Consider the following 21,708-nt stretch of genomic DNA (forward strand, 5'->3'; position numbering starts at 1 on the left):
ATGTCAGAAGTCACAGATCTTGAAACTATTGAACCACCAACTTCAAATTCGCTGAAGTCAACAGGGTTCTCAGGCACTGCTAGTGACAACACTCCTAACTCTCTGAAACCAGTTGGGTTCAGCCAAACAGCTACTGGTGGCCAATTTGGTGCAGCTGCTCCGTGAGTTGTACTACGTTACAACCAGTGTTGGTAATTCTGAGATTCAGAGTCAAAAGCACACCAAGAAAGCAGCAACCATTCATTAAGAACCACTACAACAGTCCCCAAAAAAATCAGCGGAAAATCTTCACCGAATATATTTCAAAAGAAGAATCTAATGTGGGTATCAAGAACGGGTCTATGTTCCGAGGAGTTTTACGGATAAACCCAAAAAACTACCAAGAATGTTTCCTGGATCATCCGAAAGGAACAAGTTATTCTGATGTTCTGGTGTTGGGTCAAAATCGTAATCGAGCTATGCAAAACGATATAGTAATTGTGCAGTTGAGTCCAAAAGAAGAGTGGCTGGTAAATCAACTATTCTGGGTTGACATGAATTACGAACTGCTTTCAGGTGAATTACGTCGAGTACGTCAAGTGGTGGGGATTAAATAAAAAAGTCGAGCGAAAATTGGGCAAAACAGATAACAATACAAACAAACCGGAAAAGAGATGTCTTCAAAATGAAATCGATGATAACGGAGTAACTGTAGATGAAGTTCCTGAATCATGTCTCATTACTGTTGGATCCATTGTGAGAATTGATGAAAAGAAACACTTCCGAGTTGCCGCTGGTAAACTTCAACTGATGCCAAATAGTGCCAACCCTAACGTTCTATTTGTGGCCACCGATTCCAGAATCCCAAGAATTCTCATTCCGAAAAGTGAGGTGGATCAGGAATTCTTTTCACGGCCTAAAGATTTTGAAAAGTTCCTGTACACTGCAAAAATCATCGATTGGCGTGCTGATTCGGTTTATGCTGATGGTCAGCTAATTAAGCTCTTGGGAGTATCCGGTGAAATCGACACAGAGACTGAGCGCATAGTATACGAACATCAAATTGATCACAGAGAATTTACGGATGAGTGTATTTCTTCCCTTCCAGTTTCAACAGCAGAGCAATGGACAATTCCGGATTCAGAGTTCGAATATCGTCGTGATTTCCGCAATGACATCGTTTTTACAATCGACCCTAAAACCGCACGCGATCTAGACGATGCTCTACATGCAAAACATATCGATGACTGTGACGGAAAAGGAACACCAGGAGTGGAAATCGGCGTCCATATCGCAGATGTTACCTTCTTCCTAAAAGAAGGAACGGAACTCGATCGCTGGGCTTCTGAACGTGGAAACAGTACTTATCTTTCTCAACTGGTGATTCCGATGTTGCCTCGTATTCTATGCGAACAATTGTGCTCTTTGAATCCCGGAGTTGATCGTTTGGCCTTTTCAACTGTCTTCAAAATGAGCTATGAAGGAGAATTGAAAGACGTTTGGTTCGGTCGTTCCATAATCCGCTCACGTGTGAAACTTGCTTATGAACATGCTCAAGACTTCATCGAGAATCCAGATAAGGAATTCGAAGTTACCGAACTGCCTGGTATTTCCGACGGAAATACTCCAACAGAGATTAAAGAAAAAACTTTGATGCTTCATAGAGTCGCGCAGATTCTTCGGAAAAAACGGGAGGACAGTGGTGCACTGCGTATCGAGTTACCAAAACTCAAGTTCGTTATGGATGAAGCTAAAAGACCTCAAGGAGTGTCTATTTATGAAGTGAGTTCTGATCCAGAGTTTTGTCAGTTCTTATTCGAAAAAATTTCAGATAAAAGATTCCAACAAACTCGTAGAAGAATTCATGTTATTAGCTAACATGGAAGTAGCAAAAAAGATTGAAAGCTGCTTCCCAGATAAAGCTCTTCTTCGAAATCATCCACCTCCAAAAGAAAAAATGATAAAAGACGTTGCTGATCAATGTGCTAGAATTGGCTTCCCATTAGACGGAAAGACTTCCGGAATGCTATCGACTTCTCTTCGCAAGTATCAAGGCAACTCTCGTCTCTTCATGTGCATTCGTCAAGTGATCTCATCGTTGACTATCAAACCTATGCAGCAAGCCAAATATTTCTGTACGTTCGAAATGGCACCATCCTTTTTCCATCACTATGCTCTGAATGTTGACCACTACACCCATTTCACATCTCCCATCAGACGTTATCCGGATGTCATTGTTCACCGTCAACTTGCTGCCTCACTAGGATACGATGAGAAGTGCAATCGAGGTGCTGAAGAAATTCAGAACATCGTACGTTTCTATTCATCTTTCTTCTACTGATAATAAAAATAATACTTCAGTGTACTCGATGTAATGAAACCAAGCAAGCGTCGAAAGAGGCATCGGAAGAGTCTGCAATGCTTTACTTTGGCGTGTTCATTCATTCGACAGGCCGAATGACTTGTCAAGCAGTGGTTCTCGGGGTTTTGGATTCGTCGTTCGACGTTTTGATCGTCGAGTACGGTGTTGTGAAACGAGTTTATGTTGATGTAAGCGCTTTCCGAACCGATATAATGTTGTATTGTCTAATTTTTTCAGAAAATGAAGCGAGAGTTCAACAAGCAATCTGACCAATTAACTCTTTTCTGGTCAGCCGATCCCAATGCAGAAACTGGAAACAAAGACGAGTTTTCGACGCTTATACAGATCTGCTCTGTAATTTCTGTGGTTCTCACCCCAGTAAAAGATTTCGACGTCAACGCCGTTATGCTTCGTCCATCACTTGAGCAGCGAAAAATTCTCGGATCGACTCTCAAAGACATGATGGAAACCGACTCGAAAATTCTTGAATAGTCATTTCCGGTGTTATTGAATTGATGATCTCTTTATTGTTGTCTCGTTGTTTTGCTCTAAATTACTTCGTATACATAAAGTGTATATACACTTTATTTAATCTCATCCCAGTTTTTCGGTTATCGCACCTTGTGTGTAAAAAATACAACTGAGTGAGAATAAAAATATCTTGTTGGTAGTCTGCCCGGTTTGAATGGTTTTTTGACAAAGATAAGAATTATTGTTGGCACATTGTGTGAAACAGAATCTAGAAAACTAAAACTATGAAAGGTATCAGTGCAATTAAACATGGACATGATGTGAATAAGGATGAATTCTTCAATACTCGAGCATGTTATGTCCCCAGATGAAAGGAGCATTGTTCGAAGTGGGTTTTGCAGTAAAATTGAACAGTTGAGTGTTGCATTTCAAACGATCACACATTTGTAGGAAAAGCTTCATGTTATTTTCCGTTATGCATCCGTGAACGTTTAGAAAAATTAACGATGGTTTGATGTTTAGGTGACTGGAAAACGTTTTAATATTAAAAGCTGGTTGAAAAAAAAAGAACTTACACTATTATGTTTGGGTCCATCGCATAGCATCGATTGAGGGAGAGATGTGTCAGTTTGGGAAAACGAGCCATAATGGTAGCAACTACGGCATCACCTAACTGTCCATTGTCTGACAAATCGAGATCCGTGATGTTATCTGCTTTGGCGGAAAACGCATCGACTACTGGAAAGCTTCTATGATGAATAAAATATCTTTCTTTTTTAATGGCTCACGTTCATCGTTCAATCCGTCTTCACGAATCGAACCGGAGAGGTTCAACTTTCGAAGCTTGTCCGTGATGTTGTCGATGATAACGCGTAAAATAGGTTCAGAAAGACCACACCATGATGCATTGAGCTGCTCGAGACTGAATACAGATGAGATGGTGAGAAATTTGAATTCATATTTAAGCTCACTTATTGCATTTTTGAGATATCATTCTGGCTCCGTTGATCGAGATTCCACGAGTCATTGAGATATCTAGTTCTCTAAGGTTTTTATTGTCCGAAATGCAGCTTGCAACCTGATCATCCAAAACGTTTCCTTCAACTGACAAGCATTGAAGTTTGCGACAAGGTTTCAATAAAATGAGAAGTTGTCTAACAGTGAGATTTGCACGAGAAAGATCCAGGCACTCAATGCGTGAAGTTCCAAGCATACAAGAAGCAAACATACGGACGTTGACGCGTGAAATGGGATCTGGCTGTAATTCATTTTTGTGAGATTATAAGACCATTTTTGACTGACCTTTGCACCAGCGAGGCGGAGAATGCGAATTTTCCTTTTCATTAATGTGATTAGTGTCAACTCCGTGATGGGACGTTCCATGACATCAGTAATTCTCCAGTTTCCCGACACATGTCCAACAGCATAAAACTGTTGACAAACTTGCATTGCCGACAAAAGATCTCTTTTTCGCAAATTGGAGAAGATGACGTCGACTATTTCGTCTGGGACTTGGTACTTCTTGAATGGATTGTCTCTTTTTCGAGCGCCGATTCTTCTGATTGGGAGAGTATCTTCTTCAATATCATTGTTATCGTTGAGACTGATTGATTTGAGTCGAGCAGAACTAAAAAATGTAAGTAGATGGGATTAACTCAATAAAATCCTTACTTTCCGGAGACTGAAAGTTTGCTGCTTCTGGGGTAAAGATTATAACAAGGGAAGACAGAAACAGACTCATCCGCGAATACTGAAAAATTCTTATTCTGGTACTTGCTCTTAGCTAAAGACGAACTAATGATCTAACCTGTTTTATTCTCGTCTCCTGAGTCATCTTTGTCTTCAAAAGTAGAAGTAAATCTCGCAGTAAAGCGAGACATTTGCAATAAATATGATATTGTAATAAATGGAGAATGTTTTAATATGCTCTTGTCTGGAGAAATATCACTCAAATGTTTTATCCTCGAATGAGTTTCGCGGGCGCGGGAATCATTTTCAAGTTTGGCGCGAATTTGTGTCCAAGCACGCGCGCCCCAGTGCACATACAATTTTGAACGTTTCTCGATTTTCGCAGATTTTTTCAACCTCTTCGTGTTGTTTTCCTCTCGTTATCGCGACTGTTATTCCGCTCATTTGCTACAAGAAGTTTGTGTTGGAAATTCTGTCTGGTTTGTAATTGATTCAAAAATATAAAAACAATCATGTTTCTCAATTTACAATGTAGTTATTTCGAAACAACTGACTCATCGATAGATTTCTATTTTTCGTTGTTTTAAAGGTAGAATTCTTATAGCTATAGCTCAGTTTCTATTTTCTATAAAATTTTTTTTAGGCCTCTGTTTTGGCGAGATTCGTGACATTGAAACAGAATATGCTCCGCGTAATGTTCTTCATCATATTAGCTGCTCTATAAGAATTTATTTTGGAATTTCATTAATCATTCTATTAAATTTGAAGTTATTCTGTCGTTGTTCAACTCTGGTATCAGCATTAGCCAAAATCTCATTGTTTTGGTTGCGTCTGTTGAATTTCCAAGAAAGTGGATCTGAAAGTTTTGAAAAGATCTACATAGAATAACTTCAAAAGGGTTACCGATTTGAGGCACATTTCCTCCAGTGCTTGAGTGTTCAAATTTTTCGGCAACTTGATTGAGCCCAACGGAGCGATTCGCGTAGAGATTAATTTCATTAAAAATATAGTCGTCCGATAGATAATCCGGAACTCCCCTTTTTCTACGACTTGAATCTTCAGACGTAGTCGGTACTATCACGTCCGTTTGTTGAGCTGAATATAGAAGTTATGTTAGGTTCAATAAAACGTTTCCTACGCATATTTATAAGTTCTCCTCTCTGTATAGCCTCAATAAGAGCATCCAAATCTAGGTCACCGTCTCCTTGCGCTTCTCTAAGAGCTCTCTCCTTTCGAAGCCTTTCTTTCAGCCGTTTAATCTGCCAATAGAATATGGTGAGAGAAGCACATTTCACGCGACGAACCTGCTCAGCACGTCGGCGTCTGCTTTCCTTGTCTATCTCCTCTTCGCGCTTGCCGTCTGCCCATTTATTGAAACTGAATGTGTTGAAAACATTTGCGCCATCTCCCATTATCAGTTAGTATAGTTAGTTGTATTTAAAAAAGAGAATAAGTGGATCACAATAGGAAAAAACATGCAACTGAAAGACTAGAAGGTCGGCCTGTGCCTAGTTCTGAATATTTCATTGTGACTATTGACGTTAGTTGCTCATTGTTTTTCAAACATATTCAAAAAAGTTGTAAGTTATGCAAATGTTTAATTCCTTCACAAGCATCCAGTGAAGGTGTTTTGATTCTTCAAGTACTGGAAATTTTGGCGATAGTTGTTCCATAACGTGTTTTGTTCGTTGGACTATCTGGTTATAAGGAGTGTTCACGTGTTTTTGAAGGAAGTTTCCTAATTCACGATCATTGCCGTTGTCGTTCTCTCAATTTCAATTTTTCCAATTCAATGTGCGCCACGTCCAGTACACCGAACCCGACGACAAATCAATAGTAGCTCTTGCACTGCAGCCGGCGGCGGATTGTGCTAGCGAGATGCCCACGCTCTGCTTCTCTGCGCATCACAGCTGTTTCCCTTCGACGCTCTTTTTGTATGTATATTTCATCGTGCGTGATTTCTCGCCTTGTTATGACAACAAACTTCAAAATAGTAACAAAATTACTACTCTTCAATATTTTGGCTGACTATTCTCTTCCTGGTGAAATAAACTAAACGTTTCAATCAATAATTTTCCACTTCTCTTTCACATCTGCGCCTCCGTCTCTCACCCTCTTTCTGTCTATCGTCTGATATTTCTTGATAATCCCTTTTTTCTCAATTCTCTGGTTGTGAATAACAAGATGCATTTTCTGAGAGCCACGAGATTATCTATATAGATTCATTTGTTTTTCTTTTCAAATATCCGTATTTGTATATTTAGTCCTTGCTAACCTACTTGTTGCATACATTTGTTTCTCTGCTGCTTATTAACTATGCAGTTTTCAGCTTATATCATTCAACCATGTCGGCTGTCGAAGAAACCGCGGACGACTCACTTTACCCGATCGCCGTTCTTATCGACGAACTTCGCAATGAAGATGTCACTCTCCGTCTCAACAGCATCCGGAAGTTGTCTACAATCGCTTTGGCTCTCGGTGTTGAGCGTACTCGCAACGAGCTTATTCAATTTTTGACCGACACTATCTACGACGAGGATGAGGTTCTTCTTGTTCTTGCTGAACAACTTGGAAACTTCACTCCATTAGTAAGTTCCATTAAATGAGTTTCAATTCAGTTTTTTATTGCAGGTTGGAGGACCGGACCACGTTCATTGTCTTCTTTCTCCACTCGAGAACTTGGCTACTGTTGAGGAAACAGTCGTTCGTGATAAGGCCGTGGAAAGTCTCCGCAAGATTGCTGATAAGCACAGCTCAGCTTCATTAGAAGAGCACTTCGTCCCAATGCTCAGACGTCTTGCCACTGGAGATTGGTTCACTTCTCGTACTTCGGCATGCGGGCTCTTCTCTGTCGTTTATCCACGTGTTAGTCCGGCAATCAAGTCGGAACTAAAAAGGTTTGAATTAGTTCCAATGAAAATTCTGAAATTTCATATATGTTTTTCAGCATGTTCCGTACTCTTTGCCGCGATGATACTCCGATGGTCCGTCGTGCTGCGGCCGCAAAGCTAGGAGAGTTTGCCAAGGTCTTCGAGAAAACTACAGTTGTCGAAGGACTTCATTCAAGTCTCACTGATCTTCACGTTGATGAACAAGATTCGGTCCGTTTGCTCACTGTAGAGTCAGCAATTGCTTTTGGAACCCTTCTTGATAAGGCTAACAAGAAAAAACTAGTCGAGCCGATTCTTATCGAGTTGTTCGACGACAAGTCCTGGAGAGTTCGTTACATGGTTGCCGAGAAGCTCATTGAGATCCAAAATGTTCTCGGAGAGGACATGGATGCTAATCATCTTGTTGCTTTGTACACCAACCTCCTCAAAGATCCAGAAGGGGAAGTTAGATGCGCTGCAACTCAACGTCTTCAAGAGTTCGCCGTTAATTTGCCAGAGGACAAGCGCCAAAATATCATTTGCTCTCAGCTTCTCGCAGTTGCCAAAGAACTCGTCACAGACGGTAATCAACTCGTTAAGTCAGAACTCGCCGGCGTCATAATGGGACTTGCCCCATTAATCGGCAAGGAACAAACTGTTTCCGAACTTCTCCCACTGTACATGCAACTCCTCAACGATCAAACCCCAGAAGTCCGCCTAAACATCATCTCCAGTTTGGATAAAGTGAACGAGGTGATTGGAGCCGCTCAATTGTCGACTTCACTACTCCCAGCAATTGTCGGATTGGCTGAAGACGGAAAGTGGAGAGTACGACTTGCAATCGTTCAATTCATGCCACTTCTTGCATCTCAACTAGGACAAGAGTTCTTCGATGAGAAACTGTTGCCCCTCTGCTTGAATTGGCTTACTGATCACGGTAATTTGAGTTAAGCAGTTTCATATTCAATGCATTTTTTTTTTCAGTTTTCTCAATCCGTGAGGCTTCTACTCTCATAATGAAAGAGTTGACGCAAAAGTTTGGAGGACAATGGGCTAGTACAAATATCGTTCCAAAAATGCAAAAACTTCAGAAGGATACCAACTATTTGCAAAGAATGACTTGCCTCTTCTGCCTGAACACACTCAGTGAGGCAATGACACAGGAACAGATTCTCAAAGAGATAATGCCAATTGTGAAAGATGTAATTGAAACTGTGTTCTTGTAAAGTTCTTTTTAAATAATTATCTTTCAGCTTGTGGAAGACGATGTTCCAAATGTCAGATTCAATGCGGCCAAAAGTTTGAAGAGGATCGGAAAGAATCTGACAGCCAGGTTAGTAGTCAGTATTGCTACAGTAGTATAATTGTGTTACAGCACCCTGACATCCGAAGTGAAACCACTCCTCGAGAAGCTTGGAAAGGACTCCGATTTTGATGTTCGATACTTTGCAGAGGAAGCCAGAAACGGTTGGTTATTCTTACATTCCATTGTATTTTCTACACTAATGTTATTCAGGTCTCGGCTTGTAATCGGGCATATCACTAGTCAAATTGGAATCTCCTAACAATTTCCATTTCTCATTCTTCTCTCGAGTTTTTTCTTTCTTTTTTCTTGCTCTCGAACACAAATAATCTTTGAGGTGTGTCATCCTCGCTTCCTTCTCAAATCGTTTATTCATGTGTAAATGTTAGTCCCACATATATGACACAACTTATTGTAGTTCTAACTGCAAAATCTATTAATTTATACATTATCTTCTCTCTTTTCAACATACGCCCTACTTCCTCTCGTTCCCTTTCTCTGTAACCTATCCGAACTTTTCCGATTGAACCCATTCATCATTTTTTCCGAAATAAATGGTCATTATCAAATTGAAGGTTATCCGGGAAGGCGTTTAACATATCAGTGTTGTTAAAGTCTGACAAATTACTTGGATAAAAATTACGAAGAGAAACTACAGTCTACAAGTTTGCAGTTGATATGCCAAAACGATGAAAACTGTTCTCTACCTTCTAATCGTTTTATTTTTGCCTTTTGCGACAGCGACTGCCGGTCTGTTTGACCTTGCAGAATACCGACGGGTTTCTTATGACGCCAGTATCGGAGAAGACTTTCTTTGGTTCGCTCCAGATTTGGACCTTCGAGAAGTGACTGTTAAGAATATCGATGATTTTGAGAAACGAATTGTAGCTAATATTCCTGATGAATCACTTCCAAATTATGTATTTGTGACGAGTAAAGGCGGACAGAAATTTGCATGTTCTTTGCCGGATGTCGAAGAATTGAAGGTATATCAGCTGTCATGTTTTGACATAAATTGAATTTTATCTTTTAATATGTGGTAAATATCACAATTTCAGAAGCCTAACTCTCCACGAAGCAGCAAAAACCCAAAAATATACGGAGATGCTCTCGCTGCTAGTTTCTATGTTGATAAGTGTGTGAAACTACGTGGAAATCACTGGTGGGCATATACTCTCTGTAGAGGACAAACTGTGGAGCAAACCCATGGAGAACGTACGCCAGAAAGAAGTTAAGTTTTACGAAAATATAAATATATTATTTTACAGCTGGGCAAGAAGGATATGTAAAAAATATTCTCGGGTTATATGATGGTAGTTTGACAATGCCTTCTTATCAAGAATCAACAGAAGATCGCCTTCTTTATGTGGAAGAATTATACACAAGTGGAACATTCTGTGATCTTGAAGAATATCGAGAACCAAGAAAAACAACAGTTCGAGTAAGTATTCAAATTGTTTCAGACTTCACCATCTCGATCAGAAATTTTCAGTACGAATGTGATTCTCAGCTAAGCACTAACGAAGCATACGTTTCATCAGTAGCAGAAGTGAGACCTTGTCAATATCTGATGATCATTAAAGTTGGAACATTATGCCATTATCCTGAATTTCTCCCCGCCAGTCAAGCAAATACTAAGAATATCGGATGCCAGCCATATTTGTCCAAGAAAGATGTACGTCTGATGCTGGAACGTCAGCTCGAAGAAACGAGACGACAGGATCGCAATAAGAAGCAGGTGGCATTGGCTCGCAAAGAGTTTCATAGATCTCTTGCAAGATATAATGCAATCACAAAATCTTCACGAAATATGTATATTAAAGATGATATTAAAAAGAAGAATGCTGAAATGGACTACCACGCTGCTCATTTCAATTTGCTTATCGCGAGTCTAGGTAAGATCCTAAGTTCTTGGAAATGAGAAATGAGAGGTTTGTTTTTCAGAACTTGAAGGAGAACCGATTACTAAGAAAAAACAAGACTACATGTGGAAGCTTTTCAGCACTGCCGATGTGGGCGATTATATGTTCTATGGTATTCACTTATTCTAATTATCACTGCTTAAACTTTTATTTTTCACAGCTGATTACGATTCCATTTCCGACGAAAATCGTGCTCATTTATGGTATTACTTCAACGATCCAACTTGGCCAAAAGATCAATTTCCGAAAGATATTCTTGCAACAGCGGTATAAAACAAACAAAAGTATTGATCTATTTTAAACTCTTATAGGTTCAAAATGCGTACATCGACGAGGTCCGAGAAGTGCTACAGTCAAGTTACAATTTAGACTATGATAAGAATGGGTTTGCCGTTGGAATAAGAGAGTTTCTTAAAACTGGCGTAGTCCTTCCGGAAACAAATTTAGTTATTCCTGCAATGGATGTCTACGATACTATTATTGACATCAACACGGAGTTTTCTATGGATAGATACGCGTGGCTTCAATTGATCTATTTACGTTTGTCGGAAGATAGAGAAGAATTCGAGCTTATAGAGAAGATTATTGAATCAATTATGAAACCTCAGAAGAAAAGAAATTATTTTCCATTGGGAAACATATCGTAAGTAAACCTTCGAATAACTGTTTTTTAATCATTTCGTTTATTTCCAGAGAAGAAGCGCTTTCGTACGTAATTGATGAAGTGTGGGACGATTTGATCGAAATCAGTGAAAATGGGCCAAATAGCGAAATCTTCCAAGTCGAATCGAACGCTCAGAAAGGAATTTATGAAATTCTTCAAATTATTCCATACCCGAAAGATCAGCCTAAAAGAAGAGGAAAACACAGGTTTAACTACAAGATTTTCCTTCCGGAGGACAAACTTGCTCATGAAATGGAAACAGAATATTTCCATCTTCTCGCTCCCATTTATCAGCTTCTGAGTGTAAGCTATTGGATCTTCCATCACATAACTATTATAAAAAACTCTTCAGATCAATTGGTTCCACCGAAAGAATGAAAACTATTTCCATGTTAGTCCAACGTCAAGAGATTTTCTGAAACCAAGTGACTCAGACGACTATAAATTCCACTACAATCTTGCACGTGACATGGGATTTTTTGGTCGAATGTTGGCCTTTACCACCGTGGCTAAAATCAAAGAGTGAGTGACAAAAAGCGATAATTCTTGAAAAATTCAATTGTTTTTTAGCTTTGAAAACTGGAGAGATGGCGTGGTAGATGAACAAATAATAACGGATGAAGATCTTCAAAATTCTTTCATGGAAAAACCGTTAGTAATTGATGAGGAGACAATGGATGTAAGTTTATATGAGAAACCATTTAGTTTAAAGGTAATAATTTCCAGACTGCGGCGTTTGTTCTTTATGATCGTATGGGTCCTACCATGGTGAACGCCGCTAAAAGAATTCTTTGGAAGAAAAAGGTTGAAGGATACAAAATAAAATACTGGGTGAAAGATCGGAAACTGCGGAAGCAAGCTCAATCAATGCAAGGGTTAATGAAGGATCTTTTGTCGGTCAAAGATGACAGTGATGCGTTTGTTTCATTAGGTGGTAACAGTGGTTCTTCTAACAAAAAGAAAGAAATATTCGATGAGAAGTTTTTGAAGAAGTTATCAATGTTAGAATCTGCGGATGACCTAGATGGTAATTTTTAATTTTGAAACATTGATAATCCCGATTTTCCTTTTAGTGGATTCCATCAAGGAAAGTATATATTTAACTGACGATGACTTCTCCAATTTGGATGATATGCAACATGTTCTCGATTTGTTAGAAAAAGCTGGACTCAGCAAGAAAAGTAAGCTTTAATTTTTTCGAAGAAAAAAAATATTCAAAATTATAGCTGAAGTTCAAATCAAAATGTTCGACGCAGATGGCAATGAAGTCCAAAGTGACGAGCTTGATGCAGTGGCAAAGAGCCTTCTTGACGTAGCCGATACAGTAAACCGTATGAAGGATTCGGAAAGAGCTTACTTGAAGAAACTTCTGGAAGACATCCAGGCTGGAGAAGAAGAAGAAAAAGATTAATATTACTGAATCAAAATATTCTTTTAAATTCTAGTCTTGTAAAATGTGCAGATATTTATATTAAATCAATGTGAATAGTTACGGTTTTGATTAGTTTATTTTTTCCCTGTTCATTTGTCATTTTCTTTGTGAAATATCAGCTTTAATTTCATTCCCAACCATGTTCGAATTGCCTGTTTATAAAATTATGGGTTTTTTTCTTTCTCATTTTTATCCAGTTTTTTGGTTTCAATCCATTTCTATCAAACATTTGCTTTTCCCTCTGTAACTGTCCGTTGATTTTCACCTTTTGAACTGTTCAGAATTTGATGAATTGGGTTCTGTTTTCGGTTGCAGTAATGGCTCCATTGATGGCTGCTGAGCCGACTGTTGTTGTTGTCGGTGGAGGATTGGCTGGTCTTTCAGCTTCTCTTGAAATCATCACTGAAGGTGGGCGAGTTATTCTCATTGAAGGCGAGAATAACACTGGTGGTAACTCAGCAAAGGTAAAAATAGTCAGATTTCCTATATTCATTAAAACACCTCGTTTTATTAGGCATCCAGTGGAATCAATGGAGCGGGAACTGATACGCAGGAAAAATTAGGAATTCATGATTCGCCCGAACTTCTTGTCAAGGACACACTCAGTGCAGGAGATGATGAAAATGATAAAGTTCTTGTGAAAATCTTGGCGGAAAAATCAGTGGAAGCTGTTCAATTTTTGCGAAATGTAGGAGTCGATCTTACCGATATAAACTTGTGCGGTGGTCACTCTGTTCCTCGTACACACTGGATTCCATCACCAAAAGAAGGAAGACCTATTCCAGCCGGATTCGAAATTATGAAAAGACTGAGAACCAGATTGAATGAATTGCAAGAGAAGAATCCAGAATCATTCCGTCTCATGACTCAAACGAAGATGGTTGGAATCGTCAGAGAAGAAGGAAAAGTGGTTGGTGTTGAAGTTTTATCAGCTGAAGGGGAACAATCAAAAGTGACTGGAGATTCTGTTATTTTGGCAACTGGAGGATTCTCAGCTGACCGTTCGAATGACAGTCTTCTTAGTGAATTCGGAAAGCAAACTCTTGGTTTTCCATCAACCAACGGGGCATTCGCTAAAGGAGATGGTGTTAAAATTGCACGCGCCCTCGGAGCAAAGCTCGTCGGGATGGAACGAATTCAAATTCACCCAACAGCTTTTGTTGATCCAAAGGAACCAGCAGCCGGTACAAAATTCTTGGCTGCAGAAGCTCTTCGCGGAAAAGGAGCTCTTTTGATTAATTCTGAAGGAGAACGTTTCGGGAATGAACTTGGGAGACGAGATTACACGACAAACCGCATTCTAGAGCATGCGAAACCAATTGGAGAGGATTTCCAAGGTGGATCAGCTGAAAGAAATGCTGCAATCATGTTAATGAACGAAGCTACTATTGATGCTTTCGGAAGACCCGCGTTCAATTTTTATGCCATTGTGAAAAAGTTCTTTAGTAAGTGGCTAAAAAAATATCTTCCTTAATTTAACACTTTGCTTGCAGAAAAATACGAAAATTCCGAAGAATTGGCCAAGGCGTTAAATGTTGAGTATTCTGTTATCAAAGCGACATTAGATGATTATAAGGAAATCTTCGAAGGAAAGAAAGAAGACCCATTCGGGAAAAAGGTATCCAAATACTTCACTTCCGTAGTTATTCTTAGTTTCAGGCGTTCCCAGTTTCCGCTATCTCTCCACATGAACCAATCTATGCTGCTATTGTTGTTCCCGCTATTCATTATACAATGGGTGGTTTGAAGATCGATGAGCATGCTCGTGTGATTGACGAACAGGAGAAACCAATTGATGGTCTCTATGCAGCTGGAGAAGTTACCGGAGGAGTTCATGGATCCAACCGACTTGGTGGAAATTCCCTCCTGGAATGTGTCGTTTTCGGTCGTGTTGCTGGACGTTCAGGGCTCCAAGTCGCCACTGATGCATCTCGTTCTGAGCTCTGAAATTCCTTTTTTCCACATGTTTTACCATCCGTTAATATAACTTGTGAATATTTTCTACAGTACATTTCTTGAATTCAGTTCTTTCTCTTTTCACTTTCCTCACTATTCATCTCGCTCCAGGTACTGTAGAATAATCCACATTTCCTAAAACACACTTACTGGTTTGGTGGTTTTACTATTATATCCTAGAATTGTTATATTGTGATAAGCATCTTTATGGGTTCGTCGCCTCTTTTTTATTCTCTTCTCTTCTTTTAATCTGTCGTAATCGTATTTATTTGTCGCGGATGCCGGTAATAAATGTATTTTATTTTCAGAGGGAAGATGATCAACGATGAAGCGTTCGATGACCAACAGCCAGCTGACGAAGTGACGGCAGCTACGATGAGAAGGCTCGCTTTCGAAAAAATGGATGATGATTACTATCTAGGGGGAGCTGTTGGTGATGAAGTATTTGATTCGGATGATGAAGTCAGGTACATAGATCATTTATCGGTTCCCTTTGATCAAATTAACACTTTGAATCTAGTCCGATTCGATATCGCGCAAGAACATTGCCCTCCATCAACTTTTTGTTTCGAAAAATTTCCGCATTATCTTTATCACAATCATCACGTATATATTCAACATATAAACTTGAGAAGATTTATCATTTGAAGAGCGCTTTCATGTCTTCTCAATACATGTTCATTGAGTGCGTCACTAACAGAAAAAATAAAAGATAGAATGGAATTACCTTTTCCGAGTTTCTTTATACCCATTCATCAAACGATTCAAGTGTGTTGATATGCGTTTAAAGAGCGTTTAGAATATAAGAAGAAGAAAAAAGTGATAGGCGGAGAATGACGTGGTAGACATGATTCTCTCGAAAGAGATCAGAAAACCAAAACACACGACACTTGCACTTTTCATTAGAAATGATAATCTCATCAAAGCCTTCTTGATTGCAGCTCGGATGATGAGGTGAAGACACAATTGCGCAAACTGGCCGGTATTGAGAAGGAAGTGACAAAGGATGCATTCGGAAGACGTAGAAGACGTTCAGAGTTCGAAGATGATATGGACGATGAACTTGACAGAAGTATCACTGAATACGCTAGTGAGCATCTTGGTATTAAACCAAAAGTTGTGGAAATCGAAGATGCTCCTGAAAAAGAAGTTGAGACTAAGAAAGAAGAGATTGTGAATCCTGAACTGGACGCAGAGTGTCGGAATGCAGACGATCAATGGCGTCAAGAAACAGAGAACGTTGAGAGAAAAATGGCAGCTTTGGAACTTCTTCCATTCGATGTTGATCTTACAGACAGTGAAGTTGATCCTGAAATGCCAGCTGCCGTTCTCAAAGATAAAAGCGGACAAGCGGTCAAGTTGGTGTACAGTTGTAAAAACGGAGAGGTTTTTGATGTGGAAACCAGACGGAAGTTACAAAAAGAACGTCGATTGCGCATTGCTGCTTCACGTCTTCCAGAAAAGCAGCGACGAGAGAACTTGATCAAGACTGTTGTGGATACTTTCAAAACTAATGATATTGAGAGTCATGAAAGACCCATCAAGAAGAAATATGAAGAAGGAGCATCAACGTCTTCGCCACTTGCATCGATTCTGAAAAAGAAGATTTCTCCGAAGAAAATGAAAATGGAAGAAGATGAAGTGAAAATGGAAGTTGATAATGTTGAGGAGGAGAAGAATCCTATCAAACGTGCTGCAATGGATCGTATGAAAGAGATTGAGAAGAACGATGAGTTGTTGTATGATGACCAAGAAGACGATGATAATGAGAAATGGGTTAAAGAGCACCGCAAGATTGCAAGAGGGTTGGTCGGCTTAATTTATAAAGAATAAGTAAGAAATCATATTAATTTCAGGCAAGACGTTCCTGATGGTGAAGCAGACGGCGTTCTTTCTTGTCCAGGATGTATGGTAGAGCTCACAAGAGACTGTCAACGTCACGAGATCTACAAAACCCAGTACAGGTATAGTTTTTGAACTAGTTTCCGGTTTTAACCTTACTTCTTCAGAGCCATGTTCGTTTCAAACTGTACACTCGATGGACAGAAAATGTCAATCGAAAAGACCGGAAAAGAGAAAAGACGGGAGCGTCAGAAGGCCAAAAAATCAGGAAAGGTGAGTTGAAGAAGGTCGAGAGACATGCAAATGCACCTGTCATTTGATTTACAGGCAGATGCACCGGCGCTACCTGACGATTCGGATCTGTATACGCAAGTGAAATGTTCTTCATGCGGAACCATTGTGGCCATGATGGATTCTGATGAAATTTATCATTTTTTCAATGTGCTCGCCGGTTATTCTTAACTTGATTATTTCTTCATGATCCCTCATCCCTATCATTATTTGTTATATATAGATCTCTTTTTCATTTTTCTATTGCTATTTGCCATTCGATAATGGTTCTTCGGTATCTTTTCTTGTTGAGTAAATTGATAAAAATTGTTGAATGATTACATTTTTACGGAAGGACGGTGTTCGTACCTTTGATCAGAAATCGGGCGTTGTTTCTGATTATCAAGATTAGAAAGATAGAGAAACATTTCTATTTGGAAAAAGTTTACAAGAAAACGAAACAAACGATGCAGTCAACAAAAGAAAGAAGAAGGATATGAAGATGTGAGTGCGGGTGCGCGCGTCACTTCCGATGCGGAAAGCCTATCTCGACATTCCGATGTTCTGAAGGACGGACCGAGTATTTCATTCTTCTTTATCATTATTGCTTATCATTATTGAGATAATTTATAACATGCTTCCCTGCAATTAACTGGTTATCCCATCGGGGTCATCGGACGTCTTCAGAGAGTCCCCTTCTTCATAATTGGGTTTCCCACTTCGGCTTCTTATCACTTCCGTTGCGTGTTCTGATTGTTGATCGTTCCTATTCACGTGACAGCTTCTCCTTCTTCTCTTTATTCTTCCCTCTTACCGTTCCTTTCATCATTCATCTCTCTCTCTCTCTTCATTCAACGTCAAATCTTGTTCAATCATTTAGCCGCACCCCGAAATTCCTAAATATTGTGATGTCTCCATCTCTCTTTTTATTCGGTGCGACCAAATCTCAAATATCTCTCATGCACTTCGAAAGCCCGTAGCATCAAGACAAAAAAGAAAGAAAAGAAGAGACTCGATCATCTCTCGGTCGGTCGCATCCGTGGTCAGAGGACAAGGTCACGGCGCCCTGATCTCGAGAGATTTGCACCAGCTTGTGAATTAGGTAATGAGAAAAAAGAAGAGATGGGGAAAAGGATTTGAAATGTCAGCGAATTGATAACAATTTTTGAAACAATTAGAAAAAAACAAGTTAGTTGAGAAAATTGCAATTGCAAATTCGGGGGAGGTATTGGGAACTTTACCTGGGTCTCGATGAATTGGATTGTGACTTTGTGCCCAGATTTAAAAAAAACGTGGTATTCAGACAATTATGGTGGAGCTTAGAAGAGAAAAAGGAATCGATATCTAAAAGATCCTCGTTTCAGTAAGTTTTACTTCGTTCCTATAGAGTCAACAGTAACTATTTGACAGTAAGAAGGTTGAAGACTTAGAAATTTTGCTCAGATATTGATACCAACATTTTCGACGGATTTCATAATCTTCAAACAACAGTCTGATACATGGATATTAGAATCAGATTCTTTTCATCATGCTTCTTTTATAACTGAAAACTGACTTGACTCGAACTTGAACTTGTTAGACTTGAAAGGTTTGAAAAACGAGAAATTTTGTTTTTGTATTTCCGGAAATCTATCAAAATTGTGAACGTTGAACCAGTTTCCATCAACACAAATTCCTTATTCGAATCCTTGATAATCTGTCACAGCAACAGTTCATTTTCTTCATTACCCTTCATAAATCTTCGAAATCTTCTTGATGTCGAAGAAAGAAAGATAAATGCCACATCATACTTTACTCAATATTCGCGAATAATCCCGGAAAGTCATTAGGGAAATGACGAATGACCGTGTCATCCAGTTTCCTTTTCTTTTTCTCATCATCCACCTATGACTATACCTTCTAAATCCTCCTTCTAATTTGAATTAAAAGTGTTTTGTGAGTCATATAATGAACTATTAACAAGTACTTCGATGTTTGATGATTTAAGAGAACACATTGAACGGTTTGGTTTGCAAAACCGAACAGAAGAGAAGACGAAAGAGATACAAAAGTACGAAACGAAAAAGGGTGTGAGAAATCGGAAATTGAGAGAGAAATTGGTTGAGACAGCTGACGGAAGTGACGATAAATTAGGAAAAAAATGTATTGGTATTTTGATCCTTTTTGAAGTTCTGGAAAAATTGGAAAGTTGTGGAAGCTTTCAGAAGAGAGAGTCTATTCTAGATTTGTCGTATTGAGCTCAGTTTTAACCAAAATCAGGTTTCTAGAATTTTTAATTCCTGCCTGAGATAGACCTCTTCAAAATAAAAGTATTTGGAAGAAACTTCAGCTGAATCCCGACTCAATTGGTGTTTTTGTTCACATTTTCCATTTTCAGGAGGGTCTTGAAATAAACATCACAGAAGATCTGAATCATTGCCTTTCCCATTGTATAATTTAGACACTTCCCACTGTATTCCTATTCCATTTCCCAAGAATTCATTGACCTTTCCGTAGTCTAATCCTGTTGAAAACGATGAGTAATGAACACTGTAAAATCAAGATTCAATGTCTTCCTATTCACATAAATCCAAAGAACAAGACGTGTATTTCTCCTCTCTTCAAGCTGTTTTCCGTTTCCACACATCACTTTTCTTTTGACTCAACACTACCGTAGTGTTGCACTTTCTGTTCTTCTTCAAGGTTATTTCAATTCTTTTATTTCTTCTGCTCGTCTTGATCTCAAAGTGCAAATCTTCTTCCAAGACATTCTTTCATTTTAAGTTTGCCCTTTTCCGTTTTTTTTGGAGACAGATGCACCATCATCTCCGTTATCATTTAATCTGATTCGACTGTTTCGTGTTCGTGTAATCCAATCAGAAAGGATAAAGATGATGAGATGATGTAGAAAATGGATGGCCGGCCAACTTGAAAACTTGGTTTTCAAGGTCGAAAACTCAAAAGGAACATCTTATTCATGTCTGAGAGAGAAGGAAACGAATTGGACTAGAGTGTGTGTTTTTGTGTCGACCGGAAATATAACTAGAGGATGTTTCTGAATCCACTCGAAATAATTCTGTGATCGGACGGCCACTGTCTGAAGAAGGCGAAGACTAAAACACGAAAAATGGACAGCTCGAAGTAAAAGAATTCGGGAACATTCTTCTGAAAAAATGAAGGAAAAGACACTCGATCCGCATTCCTTTTTGAATTTTTTGGACGATATCTTCTGGGATCTCGGGCGTGGTATCCGTTCGAAAAAATTGGGAAAAAAAGGCGATGGAATTCGGAGGGTACGGCAACATTCTTGAGATTGTTTTCCTTTATAAAAGAGGAATGAAAGATCAAATGAAGCTCATTTTCTCGTCTTCTTTTCAGATTTGAATACATCAAATCTTCATTTCGCAACTTTCACAATGAGGTTTCCGCATTCCGGTTTACCTGTGAGAGCCTAATCGACCTGAACTTTTCAGAATTTGCTTCTTCTCTACATTGAGTCTCATCACCTCATACTGTAACCCAATCCAGTTTCTTGACTCTCTCTCTCTCTTCCTGAAAACTATCTGCCATCTTCTTCATAATCTCTTCTTCTTCTTCTCCACCCACTTTTTGCCATTTCAACGTGTTTGGTTTAAAACCTAATCACCACTTTCTTCCAACTTTCTCTCCTCCTCCCAAATGGGTCAAGATGAAAGGTTCAGATGCCGCCTGTTTTCAACATCATCGTCATCGGATGCCACACAGTCATATCGTAAATAAATCGGGTAGTTCGGATCAGAATGAAATCAGAAGCATTCGCGGAATTCGGAAGCTGTTAACATCTTCTGCAGATGGTGCTGCTCGGCAGCAGACTCGTAAATCACGCGTGCGTGGGAGGTCTTCTCCCTTCGACGTCTTCTATCCATCCGACGTCTTCTGTTTTCCCGCCTTGACGCGTGAGGGAGGATAAGAGGGCGGAATGGGTTGGCCCATTAAATTTGAATAAATAGTCGCGAAAAGTGATTCGAAGACTATAAAGGACGATGAGGGGGACACCGCTCCGTCACCGTATCTTCTGAATACTCTTCTATCCCACTTCTTCTTTTTTTCTTCTCTCTTTTTTCGGTCAGCTGTCCCGAGAGTTAACTGGGCGGAGAGACAGAAGAGGTTAACTAGATGCAGCAGGTGGTAGTTGAGGTTGAAATGAAGAAGAATTAGGTCTTTGCCAGATTCATTTACTAGATAGATCTCAACCGGGAATTTATGTTCGGCCCCACTCTTAATATGGGAAAGACCTCGAATTAGTGTTTGAAGTCATTCCATTTCAAAATCTGTTCGCTATTTCATTTCAATTCTTCGATATTGAATTACAGGGCCCGGAAATATTCTGAAGAATCGGAGAAAAATAGAAATCGGTTAGGTACAGTAATCTAGATTACTAGCTCCATCGCCCAGTGTCAATTGACCGAACGAGTACTTAAATCTCTGACCAGATGGATCATTAACTTATCAATTAGTGCTGCTCCATGTTTCGCATCCCTCCAAAATTGAACTTTACGTCTCAAACTTTGACTCCCCCCCCCCTCTTGTCAACCCCCTCCAGACAACGTCCGTCTCATTTGAATTAGCCTCAACACCATTTTCGGAGTTTCTTCTTTTTCTTCTTCTCTTCTTCTCCAACTTCCTCACTTTCTATATTGACCCAGACAAAGTTCAATTGTTATAGTATTACCTCCCTTCATAAAATAAAGTGTTTTTCTTCCTCTCCGATTTCTTTATATCTTTTAACAGTCGAATTCTATCCATTGAAATCTCAATTAGACGAGAAGAAAAGTCATCAAGTTTCGTGCAAAGATTAAAGAAACTTTTTTCCTTTTGATCTCATCTCGGGCTGACCATTCTCTGATTCTCAACCGACTTTTTCCCTCACGGAGGTACTATCTTTTACCTCCTTTCCCTATCTCTTCTTCTCCTTTTTCTCCTTTTTTAT

The 21,708-nt window shown here is 39.3% G+C and overlaps 8 protein-coding genes across 8 annotated transcripts; 5 read left to right on the top strand and 3 right to left on the bottom strand.

The window, feature by feature from the left end:
- GCK72_010538 (uncharacterized protein) lies at positions 1-2,833 on the top strand (the record flags this gene model as incomplete). Its single annotated transcript, XM_053727918.1, has 6 exons — positions 1-161; positions 209-509; positions 556-1,761; positions 1,811-2,290; positions 2,341-2,529; positions 2,579-2,833. 6 exons carry the CDS (start codon positions 1-3, stop codon positions 2,831-2,833), a joined length of 2,592 nt encoding a protein of 863 aa, XP_053587495.1.
- Positions 2,834-3,151: 318 nt separating this feature from the next.
- Positions 3,152-4,692, bottom strand: GCK72_010539 (uncharacterized protein; the record flags this gene model as incomplete). The annotated part of the gene is made up of 7 exons (XM_003110937.2): positions 3,152-3,338; positions 3,388-3,550; positions 3,601-3,734; positions 3,784-4,070; positions 4,115-4,439; positions 4,484-4,562; positions 4,620-4,692. 7 exons carry the CDS (start codon positions 4,690-4,692, stop codon positions 3,152-3,154), a joined length of 1,248 nt encoding a protein of 415 aa, XP_003110985.2.
- A 537-nt stretch (positions 4,693-5,229) lies between these two features.
- GCK72_010540 (uncharacterized protein) lies at positions 5,230-5,913 on the bottom strand (the record flags this gene model as incomplete). The annotated part of the gene is made up of 4 exons (XM_053727919.1): positions 5,230-5,357; positions 5,405-5,596; positions 5,640-5,760; positions 5,806-5,913. 4 exons carry the CDS (start codon positions 5,911-5,913, stop codon positions 5,230-5,232), a joined length of 549 nt encoding a protein of 182 aa, XP_053587496.1.
- A 933-nt stretch (positions 5,914-6,846) lies between these two features.
- On the top strand, positions 6,847-8,901 carry GCK72_010541 (uncharacterized protein; the record flags this gene model as incomplete). Its single annotated transcript, XM_053727920.1, has 7 exons — positions 6,847-7,089; positions 7,133-7,398; positions 7,449-8,308; positions 8,356-8,573; positions 8,625-8,704; positions 8,747-8,838; positions 8,888-8,901. The coding sequence occupies 7 exons, from the start codon at positions 6,847-6,849 to the stop codon at positions 8,899-8,901; spliced, it is 1,773 nt and encodes a 590-aa protein (XP_053587497.1).
- Positions 8,902-9,363: 462 nt separating this feature from the next.
- On the top strand, positions 9,364-12,671 carry GCK72_010542 (uncharacterized protein; the record flags this gene model as incomplete). The annotated part of the gene is made up of 13 exons (XM_003110691.2): positions 9,364-9,660; positions 9,733-9,889; positions 9,943-10,115; positions 10,167-10,569; positions 10,619-10,708; positions 10,757-10,863; positions 10,908-11,239; positions 11,290-11,563; positions 11,613-11,782; positions 11,831-11,939; positions 11,987-12,287; positions 12,334-12,441; positions 12,487-12,671. 13 exons carry the CDS (start codon positions 9,364-9,366, stop codon positions 12,669-12,671), a joined length of 2,706 nt encoding a protein of 901 aa, XP_003110739.2.
- A 298-nt stretch (positions 12,672-12,969) lies between these two features.
- GCK72_010543 (uncharacterized protein) lies at positions 12,970-13,185 on the bottom strand (the record flags this gene model as incomplete). The annotated part of the gene is made up of 1 exon (XM_053727921.1): positions 12,970-13,185. The coding sequence occupies one exon, from the start codon at positions 13,183-13,185 to the stop codon at positions 12,970-12,972; it is 216 nt and encodes a 71-aa protein (XP_053587498.1).
- On the top strand, positions 13,010-14,639 carry GCK72_010544 (uncharacterized protein; the record flags this gene model as incomplete). Its single annotated transcript, XM_053727922.1, has 4 exons — positions 13,010-13,156; positions 13,207-14,137; positions 14,186-14,310; positions 14,442-14,639. 4 exons carry the CDS (start codon positions 13,010-13,012, stop codon positions 14,637-14,639), a joined length of 1,401 nt encoding a protein of 466 aa, XP_053587499.1.
- Positions 14,640-14,963: 324 nt separating this feature from the next.
- On the top strand, positions 14,964-16,952 carry GCK72_010545 (uncharacterized protein; the record flags this gene model as incomplete). The annotated part of the gene is made up of 5 exons (XM_003110752.2): positions 14,964-15,115; positions 15,590-16,453; positions 16,505-16,612; positions 16,658-16,763; positions 16,818-16,952. 5 exons carry the CDS (start codon positions 14,964-14,966, stop codon positions 16,950-16,952), a joined length of 1,365 nt encoding a protein of 454 aa, XP_003110800.2.
- Between the last annotated feature and the right edge of the window lie 4,756 nt (positions 16,953-21,708).

The sequence above is a fragment of the Caenorhabditis remanei genome, chromosome III, assembly GCF_010183535.1.
Source record: "Caenorhabditis remanei strain PX506 chromosome III, whole genome shotgun sequence".
NCBI lineage: Eukaryota > Metazoa > Nematoda > Chromadorea > Rhabditida > Rhabditidae > Caenorhabditis > Caenorhabditis remanei.